Genomic DNA, 10823 nt, shown 5'->3' with positions numbered 1-10823 from the left:
GATGGACAGCATGGCCCCACACCAGTGCTGTTGGTCCTCCCCTCGCTCCAGCACCACTCCCCTCTTCTGTTCAGCCACCTCCTCTGCCTGGACTACCTGGACTACCTGTACCCAGGACCGGAGCCTACAGGAAGAAGAAGGCGGCCCGAAGCTGCTGTGGCAGAGCGGGGGCCGCCGCCTGGAGGGAAAAACCCCTTCGGCTGCCAACGTCATACATCTGCAGCAAGTGTGGCCAACCCAGAAGGATTGACACTGACCTCACTCACATGGCAGGTGTGTCACACTGTGTGACTGTTGGTGGAAAGACTGTGGAGGGAAAAGATGAATAGATTTACACCACTGGAGAGGTGTACAAAAGAATATAATGAATGGATGAATTAAATGTGTGCAATTTACAATCAGCTGTAACTGACAAATTAAAAATAATATACAGTTGTGACTGAAGGTACAGGTGAACTTCAGTGTCATAATAAAGAGAGGTGAATGTCACAGTCCCTCCCACAAAAAAGAGATTCAACATCCCTTTCTCTGACCCGTCACCTGAAGCAACTCGAGTTTTGGATCACAGCTGGACCAGCTGTCAGTCTGCAGATTGTTTATGCCTCAGAATTTGTAATGACACACTGTACAAACAATAAGTACAGCCAGTGCATCGGTGTCTTGACACAAAAGTGACAGAAATATTGCAGCTGCACATTCATTAAAAACCTGTATTTGTATTTATATTGTGAACAGATCCATCAAACCACAAACCAAAGTGTCTGAGTGTAAAGTCGCTGAACGGAGACATTTTTCAAAAACATTTCTGCCTCAGCTTCGTGCAGGATGCAGGGGAAACGTGGAAAAGCAGCTTTACACACTAGTAGCCACACAGTGCATTCAGAAAGTGTTGAGACCCCTTCACTTTTTTCACATATCCCCATAATGACAAAGCGAAAACAGAATTTCTGGAAATTTTTGCAAAAATATTAAAAGGGAAAAAACTGAAATTTAAATGACTTTAGAAGAAAGCTGCAACATAACATTTGAAAGAGGTGACTGAAGTCTCTGAATGCACTGTGTGTGTCAGAACATCTTAGTATCTTTCCTAGCAGGTGCCTCCTGCAAGTCCATATTATTTCTTCAAACACTGTTGTTGTAGTTACATTTGTTTTCCATGTTTTCAGAATTTCCCCAGATTTCCAGCAGCTTCATTCTGAGGCAGCAGGAAAACCTTGTGAAAACTGCGCTGCTGTTGGTGACAGAATCCCTAACTTTTGTCCAGCGAGAGGGAAACTGAACTTAGTGCTGGATGACATGACAACAGGTGAGCTACTTCTTGTAGTAATATGTCATAATCTATAAAAAAGAATACAAAGAACAATTGAAAGACAGTTGAGATGAGTGTGGCTGAAGTTGAGTCTGGTTTCAGCACAAAACAGCTGAGTATTGAGCTCGTTAGCCGTTAGGTCTTTATGTGTTTATTTCAGAATCAGAATCAGAATCTGGTTTTATTGCCAAGTCGGTTTTACAACATACAAGGAATTTCTCTTGGTGTTTTGGTGCATATCAATAACAATAAACATAGTAGGAAGAAAAGAAATATAAACAAAGATGAAAACTAGCAAGTAGTGCAGGTTAGATATAAATAGAAAGATTTTACAATAAGATAAAATAAAATATTTACAATAAAATGTGAAGAAATATGTAGAAAAGAATAAATAGAAATTATAAATATATACAGTACAAATATATGTACACTGTGCAGTAGTTCACGGGGGAGGGGAGGGGTGTCAGTGACAGTCGGGGTGTTTGGCCTTTTCAAATTTGTAGCCCACCAAGAAAACAATAAAGACTAAAATAACAATAGTTTTTAAAATGTAGATTTAATCATAGACCTGCTGTAAAGGAATAGTTCAACATTTTGGGAACTATTTTGGTAGAAAATCGGCTTCCATTTACAAAAAAAATATGTAACTATTGCTCTAAATAATTTTCTCATTCAGGATGTGCAAATTTGTATTTTTTTTTTTTTAATGGTAATTAAATGAACAAAACCATCTGCAGCTTCCCCCACACTGTCTGTTTACAGTCTGGAGCCTGTGTCGCTGTCTGTGGTGCTGAATCTGCCTCTGTCCACACATTCACAATAACCTTCTGAGGTCGATGGGTGTTTCTAGTAATATATTGGAGGGAATACAGTGTAGAAATATGGTTTATATTTTGTTAGAATCTTTCCACTTTCCTCTTAGATATTCTTGCAAGATCACACATGACTCATAGCCTCTAAACTGTGGTTAAAGTAGAGTGACAGACGACACCATGACTCTGTGTTTCATTTTAGGCTTTTATTATCCATTTATCTACTATTTTACACATATTTTTGCTCTATTTTTTATCATTATTTATGACCCTGTAGACGTTGGTGAACCCATTTCAAGCACCAAAACAATTAATCCACATCAGTAAAGATTTATTTTCACAAAATATTTGAAGAATTTCAAAAACTATAGGCTTCAATTTTTCAGTATTTGGGCCAAATGATCCGTTTACATAGTTAGGGGCTTCATTATAGAGAGAGCTGAGATTGATCTGAGAATTGTGATATAAAACACTTGGGGTATTATGTGATGTGCACGTACCCTTTTAAAAGGTGAATTTAAGGAATAATGTGGAAATCGAGAAAAATGCCCTTTGACCCCAAAGCCAGGGTTTATGTTAGGTTGTAATGGGTCGTATCTCCAGGACCCGCTCCACTGTGCGAGCAGCAGCAGCAGGAGGAGGAAGAGGAGGAAGAGGAGGAGGAGGAGGACGAGGAGGAGGAGGAGGGGCGAGAGGGAAACCCAGGAAGGGGTTACAAATATCGCGTTGCTGCTGTCGCGCCGTCAAGTCTCCACATTCACAGGATTTGAAGGTGTAGGAGCGACTCTGGATGAATGAGACGGATGGGAGTTTAAACTTTATGTGGTTTCGAAGAGGGACGTGCTCTCCTTGACTCGCGGTGATGTTTACGGGACCGGACAGGCTCCTCCGCCGCCCAGCAGCGGCAGTGTCAGCCCGACCGAGGTGCTCAAGGATGAAGCGCGTCTCCGAGCAGCGCTGCTCAACTACGGTGCAGTAGTGTGTAAAATAATCGCCTGGTTGTTTTCGCCCGTGCCGAGCTTTTGAACACGTTGTCCTTTGTAATCAAATGTGAGGAGCAGCTCACGTTTTCTTCGGGCTCGGGGGGGAGGTTGTTGAGGAGCAAGAGAAGAAAACTTGGGGCTCAGCGGCTGATCGGCTCATCCTGCATGGACATTGTGTTTGCGGTGGTCGCTCAGGCCTGCAGTCGCTCCGCCGGACGGTATCGAGGCGCACGGACCTCTGGCAAAATGTCAAGGATGCTCCGAGAGGGAGCGCAGACCGCAGGGACGGCAGCATGACTGCCCAGGCGGAGACACAGGACACGGGTCAGAAGCGGCGCTGAGAGAACCCCCCCCCCCCCCCCCCCACCCTTTTCTAAGAGACACTGCTTCAATCAGACAGGATGGGACCGTTCGACATGTGTGTATTACCGCGGGCTTCTTCGACGTGACACCGGGCTCCCTGTCGGAGAGTGCGCCTCTTTGGCTCCGGGTGCGCCAGGACACCGCTGCCGCTGCCGCCGCTGCCGCTGCCGCTGCCGCTGCCGCCGCTGCCGCTGCCGCTGCCGCTGCAGTTCGGGTGTGAGGTGGAGCGCCGGTGGATGCCGCAGCCCTGCCGGGTCACAACGCAGATCAGTGAGGGGTCAACAGATTGTTTTAGTGAGGGGAATTCCCCCGCCAGGAGCCCCCTCCCTCCCTCCCTCCCTCCCTCCGCCATGGATGACTCGGGGATAATACGACGCCGGAGGCTGCAGGTGAGGGTGGCCGCACAGCTCATCACCATCCTGTGCTGATCCACACTAACACGTCTTTCTTATGGGTTGAGGCCACACAGTCAGACATGTCTTTACACTGAGGGTTCAGGCTTCATTATGTCTGATGACAAGTTCCTCGAAACCTCCTGTATATAATCAATGTACATACAGGCCTCAGCACGTTACATTACAGTTTAATTCAGCCTCTCAAGCCTTCTTGGCCACTTATCATCTCCTATACTTTCACTTAAAACCGATGGCAGCGGTCCAGTCTATAGAATATAGCAATGTTACACATTGACTTGCAACTAAAGATTATTTTCTCAAATAACCAGCCGGATCTTTGGTCTGTAAAACATCATGAAACAGTGAAAAATGAGCATCAACATTTCCCCAGAGCCAAAGGTGATGTCTTCAGATTGCATGTCTTAATTCGACCAACAGTCCAGAAGCCAGAGAGGTTCAGCTCACTGTCCGAGGCTGGGAGAAAGTGGCAGGTCACCACATTACAGGAACTGATAGGTTAAATGTTTGGCATTTTTTTTCTACATTATTTCTTATATTCACCTTTTTAAAGGCTTCATGAATATCACATAATACCCAAGTGTTTTATATCACAGTTATCAGCCCCTCACTGTGCAGAGATCATTTTGGCCCAAATGCTAAAAATTCTTCCAAAATCTTGTGAAAACAAACCTTTACTTTTGTGGATTGTGGATTGTTTTCGGTGATTCAAATTTGTTCACCAACATCTATAGGTTCATAAAAATAGAGCAATGTATGAGTAAAATAGTAGATAAATGGATAATAAAAGCCTAGAATGAAGTTTTGTAACATCACAGAGTCGTAGTGTAAGTAAGTTATGAGTCACGTGTGAATATGTAAGAGAAAAGTGGAGAGTCGACAGATTCTAACAACATTCAAACCATATCTCTACGCTGTGTTATCACTAAGATATTAATAGAAACATCCATCGAATCAGAGGGGTTAGAGTAATTGCCCATTCATTTCCAGGCTGTTCCACTAATTGATTAATTGACAAATAGTTTTCAGATCTATCAGTATTTCTGTCACTGACAAGACGGCGCTGGTATCTCTCTGTGTTTGCTTCAGGTGGTGAGATTATCACAGCAACATGACCCCGCTGTGCTTATAGTCCTGTACCTGTAACATTCAGACTCGATTGGCTCGTGATGTTCACGTATCGTCACCATGACGATCCTTCCAGGATCATCACCTGGTTTATTCTGTGGTGGCTTCCTATAGGCTCTCTATGACCGAACGTTAGTAATGAATAGTCACTCATGCGTACTGATATGACGTGTTCAAATGACTGTGTTCATCCATTATGAAGCAGCCTGCTTAACCACGGGTCATACACCCCCCCCCACCCCTCCTCCCCCTCCTCTCCCTCCCTCCCCCTCCTCTCCCCTCCATCTTTGTGTGATTCAGTCAAGTGAACTGAGCAGAGATGAGCAGCCTGCAGGCCGGGTGGAGTGCAGCCTCCTGTGGGCGTGTGTGTGTGTGTGTGTGTGTGTGTGTGTGTGTGTGTGTGTGTGTGTGTGTATTGAGTGAGCGTTTATTTCCATTCATTCAGTCATTCCGATTGCATTATGGCAGTTGTGTTTGCTATAGAAGAGGAATCGTCCGAGCTGCTCAGAGGCAAATTGACCCCCATTACTGTGAAAAGGGGGGGGGGGGTATAAAGGAATCGAGGGAGGATTAGTAGTGAGGTGCTCTGATGGTTCCACGTCTCATCATCCCCACCGCTCAGCCCCGCTGCTCTGCTGTGATGTATGACAGGAGCTGCGAGGACATTAATCATCATACAGTCAGACTCACAAAGTCACTGGCATTTTATAGATATAGGCAGGACAGCTGAATGATTTTGTGTGTGTGCGTGTGTGTGTGTGTGTGTGTGTTCCTATAACATTGTGTGTTGACGTGTGATTGGCGGTGCATGTCCTATTCAACTGCCTTGTCACTCCCCTGGGTCTCATCATCCCAACCGTCACTCTCTCTTTCTCACACACACACACACACACACACACACACACACACACACACACAATCTTTCTCTCAGCACCATATGGTGACACACCCCACCTCCCCTGCAGTTGGGGTCAGGGGTCACACCCATGATGCATTGCTTCAACATGACTAACATGAATGAACACACAGAATGAACATCTGCACCCTGTGACACTGCAGCCCTCCATGTGGGTTGCTGACACGTGTGTGTGTGTGTGTGTGTGTGTGTGTGTGTGCTATGAATAGCACATACACACAACTATGATAATCATTTTATCAGCATTGCATAAAATAGCCACAAAACAATAAGCTATCTATATTAAAGTCAAACCTTTGTGTTTAAATAAAAACGTTAATATTTACACAACAATGAATTGTCCCGTTTTCACAATAGAAAAGGATTATAAAATGATATTAATATGCATTCACGTTTATAAAAACATATGATTTGACGGTATAAGGATTGTCCTTGGCATGTGAACATTATCTAAGGTGAACAAGCAAAATAAATTAATAAACAAATAATTAAAGAGATATAAATTTAGATTATAATGATCTTGGGGTTGTTTTTTTTCTGTTACACATAATTGATGCAAATGAGTCAAAACAAGTAAAAACAAACCTTTAAGTCTTAACGATCACTCTCTCTGAAGCAGTCATTGTGACCACGGGCCTGATGTTCACATATCAGACATAAAATATGCGGCTGCACACGCGCGTCACACTCGTGCCTCCTCCCCGCCAATCAGCTCCTCCGCCTCCTCCACCTGTCAGACCCGGTAGATGATGACTGGTCCGCTCCGTCTCTCGGCAGCGTGACACTCCCCGATTGATCCCCGTCGTCGCGCGTCTCCAGGTCGGCTGTGTGTCCATGAAATGATCGGCCGGTTCTTTTACAGGCGCCATTTCATTATCGCAGGGGCAATTTTTTATTCCTTCAGTGCGCGCGCGATGACTTGAAGGACACAACAGCAAAGGGCCTTTTACCGTGTGGTCAGATGGCAGGAGAACATGCACCAGAAACCATACCCCTGACTGACTGACTGACTGACTGACTGACTGACTGACTGGAGAGGCAGCAGCACAGACACGTGTCATATTATCATCATACAGACAGGAAGTCATTTTTAAATGGTTGAACTCGGTTGGAGAAGAGAAGAAAACACAAGCGCAACTCTGAATCTAAATGATGAGGAGGAGGTTTGTGAAACGTAACTTTCAAATTTCAAAATGCTCTTCATCTCTGCGCACTTCGCCTCGGGTTGAGTGAGGTAACAAATGATGCGCTGAGGAGATGACAGTGACTCAAAACCATTAAAACAAGCCCCTGGAGTGCACACGCACACGCACACACGCACACACATTGGGACACATATAGGACAACGTGCTTTGACAGAAAGAGGCCAATCTGCAGGTTGGACACTTAAAAATCCCGCCATTAATCTGTATCTGGAAGCACTTGAAGTGATTTTAAGGCAAAGCGCTCATGTATAAACCTCTGCTATTACAATCACCCTGCAGTGAGAACATTTGAATATTCATAGTTTGCACAGCCTCCCTCTCTTTACCGCGAGCACACACTCTCCTGTCGGGCTGACAGCCCGGGACTAAAGGGATCACACACTCATTTATAAGCACCGAGACCTCAGCTCGCTCCCCCGCAGGACGCAGCTAAACCTGGATAAAAAAAATAAAAAGAGCAGCTCTCCCTGTCAGAAGAGGAAGCAGATATAGCGCAGAGCTGTGTTGCTTTCTAATCTGTGATCAGTGGGTTTGTCGTTGTTTGTGACAGAGCCTCCCATCTGTTGTCAGTCACCCTTCGCCACCGCCAGACTCCATCGGTGGAGCTCAGAGAGCATTTAGCTGTGAACCCGCAGACCGTGTTTGCCTTTATTTATTTATTTATTTATTTATTTATTTAAAAAAAGAAAAAAAACACTCTTTCAACATGCGGTGACGTGTGAAATGCAACCATGCAATGAGCGATAATCGTGGCTTTGCGACAGACTAATTATACCACGGGAGAATTAAGCCCCAGCTTTTATAGAATATGTCATAGCGCTCAGCCGGAAACGGAGCGAGGATCATGTTTCCTTAATGAGACATTGTCTGCTTCATTTTTTATTTTCTATTTTTTTTTTTCCTGCTGAGGAAACGATGAGACCGCGAGTCACAAAAGGCAGATTTAGCAGCAGCGGACCGGTGTGTGCTGGTCCCGGCGTAATGAAGGCTGACCAAGTCTAGATTGGAATTTGGGGAAATGAGTTTCCTCTTTCTGACCTTTTTTTTTTTTTTTTTTTTTACAAATTAAAGTGGAATTGAGGATTATGAGGAAAAAGTCGGGCAGATTATATGTGACAGTAAGAAATGTAATGGAATTTCTAGCAGGTTAATAAAGGCCGTGTCACTTGAGGATTTAATAATTGAGCCACCGAGATAATCTACAGTCCTGTAGCTTCACAGTATATCTGTGTGTGCGCAGCTGCTCCTGTGTGTGGAGGCTCAAACCGGGGAAATAAGTCATGAGAGGAGGGAAGCATCATATCCACGCTGTCTCTTCTTTCAGCCACCAATAGACGGCTGCACTTTGTTTAATGTGCCAACTGGTTCTTTTTTATTGTCTAGACATGCCTGAACTAGAAAGAGCCCCGCAGAGGGACATCAGACAGACAGTGAGCAGATGTTCACAGGTCTGGAATCAGCAGTCTGCTCTGCTCCGCTCATTGGTGCAATGAATTTAGATTTTTCTCCTTGTGCTTATTTCTAAATTGACTTTTTTTTTGCCCCTGCAGAAACAGAACAATGAAAGTCTGGTGAGAAATGTCCTGCAGGGCTTCTGCTGATAAGTTAATATGTTTATATGGTGAAATTTTGACCTTTTGACCTACAGTTCATCGTTAGGGAGACATGACCAGTTTTAAATGTCAAGGTCATGGTGAGGGAGGAGGAGGATGGGATCATCAAAAGTCTGGACAGAACTTCACGACAATCAGTCCAGCAGCTGTTGACATACAGTCAGTCTGAACTTCAGTTTTAAGTTCATCATCAGCGTAGCTGCAAACGACACATACTGTGAATTTAAATTAAGCGATTACAATAATTTTATATTCTGCATGTTTGATTTCGCCTTTCAAAGCCAAAGATTTACAAACCCTTTGCAGTGAAGAACAGCAGGTTTTAAAAACAGCATTTACACTTTCATGACGGATTATTTTATTTAAAAAAATTGTTATTATGATTCATAAAATATGAAAAAAAAGGAGAGATTATCTTCTTGTTGCAGGATGAGAATTTGAGGTGGTGCTTTCGGGGACTCGTGCAGCTTAGTAAGAACACATGAAAACAAACAGTGGACTGTGCAGCTGCTCCGCGGCTGTCAGGTCCGCTCACAGCTTGTTTGTACAGTTAACTCTCCTCATCATTGAGAAGCTTTTCTTCTTGATGCCTCTTGTAAGTCATCTTCCCCTCTGCACCGACAGCTCAGGGTCAATTACCCCGATCAATGAAGGACAAAGTGAAAAGGGATCAATGGGTTGAATATTCATTCGTCCTTGTAAAGAGGGATTTGTCTCTTTTAACATGTGAACCCGCGGGTCGGACGGCCGTGTGGCCTGCGACTGGCTCATGATCCCGAGGTGAGACGAAGGCCAGATTATTATTTTCTTCTTGCTTATCGGGTGAGTGTTTTCCACTCGCCTCGCCACGCAGCTTTTCTCCTCTGGAGGTAATTGTTAACCGTGACATAGACTTCACCTTGTGGCCGGTGAGTGACAACAGAGAAACGCTCTGCTGTGCTGGAGGTTTGTCCTTGCACCAGCTGCCACAGTATGATACATATTTTGTGCTTCAGAGGAGCTCAGTCGCAGCAGGTGGATGCATGTACACAGACACACACACACACACACACACACACACACACACACACACACACACAAATCTCTATCTGAAGGTTAACCTAATAATTGCACTGACTGACTGTTAGCAGGCGGTCAATGCGATGCTAACAGCACCTTAACCACATTACCTTGCGTGTGACAGGGGACGGTGTGAAGCGGCTAATGCCTTAATAGCACCTGCAACTATACACTGACACACACACGCACACACACACACACACACACACACACACACACACACACGGTGCTGAAGGCTAGAAGACGAAGGCTCAAGGATAAGGCTCCAGGCACACCCCTCCCCCCACCTCCTCTACCACCTCTCTCTCCATCACTCTTTACTCCACCCTTGTTTACACCCCCCATCCTCTCTCTCTCTCTCTCTCTCTCTCTCTCTCTCTCTCTCTCTCTCTCTCTCTCTTTATCTCTAGCTCAGCATGCAGGGTTTTGTAAAGAGCCAGGCAGTGCTGGCATGAGATCTGGCTCCGCTCACACTGTTTTCATTCGGTGCACCGAGTGTCTGCTGCAGTTTCAGCCCAATGTGCCCCGTCCATCTGGACTGAGGAGGCAGGAGGAGAGAGAGAGAGAGAGTCCTGGCTCAAAGCATCGTCAGAGATTAACAAACCGACTTTCAATAGATACAAATTGATAATGTGCATACTTGCAATAATAACGAGGATGAATACGTGACAGATTTATCACCACGTTAGTCTGATTACCATCTGGGAAACCTCTCCAGACCCCCAGGGGCCTCCAGAAGCCCCAGGTTATAGCAATTAGCTGTTCACTTAGCACCGCCCAGCTTAGTTGTTGTTGCTATGCCTGTCAAGCTTTCTGCTGTTGCATGGTACAAATACCCAGTTCTTTGTGAAACAATGAGACCGGCTTCTCATTTCACCACCAGCTGGTAAAACCTGGAGCTTTGTGTCATCATATACAGATATTTAACAGTGGATAGTTTTTAACTCTTGGAAACATTACATCCTGTAATTTAAGTTTCAAGTTATACAGACAGCATTTTATGTATATTTGATCCTTTGTTT

At 44.7% G+C, this 10823-nt stretch overlaps 1 protein-coding gene across 3 annotated transcripts in view; it reads left to right on the top strand.

Moving 5' to 3' along the window:
- Positions 1–2337: 2337 nt before the first annotated feature.
- The window catches only part of LOC130185046 (microtubule-associated serine/threonine-protein kinase 1-like), a 45191-nt gene continuing 36705 nt past the window's right edge, over positions 2338–10823 (top strand). For 2 of the 3 annotated variants that reach the window (XM_056401265.1, XM_056401264.1), the window contains exon 1: positions 2338–3856. In XM_056401265.1, the coding sequence (XP_056257240.1) occupies positions 3704–3856 (153 nt within the window). In that variant the 5' untranslated portion in view covers positions 2338–3703. The remainder of the gene's footprint in view (positions 3857–10823) is intronic. The other variant, XM_056401266.1, reaches the window with a different exon arrangement.

Source organism: Seriola aureovittata, chromosome 17 (assembly GCF_021018895.1).
Source record: "Seriola aureovittata isolate HTS-2021-v1 ecotype China chromosome 17, ASM2101889v1, whole genome shotgun sequence".
Lineage (NCBI taxonomy): Eukaryota > Metazoa > Chordata > Actinopteri > Carangiformes > Carangidae > Seriola > Seriola aureovittata.
This window is presented reverse-complemented; position numbering and strand designations above follow the sequence as displayed.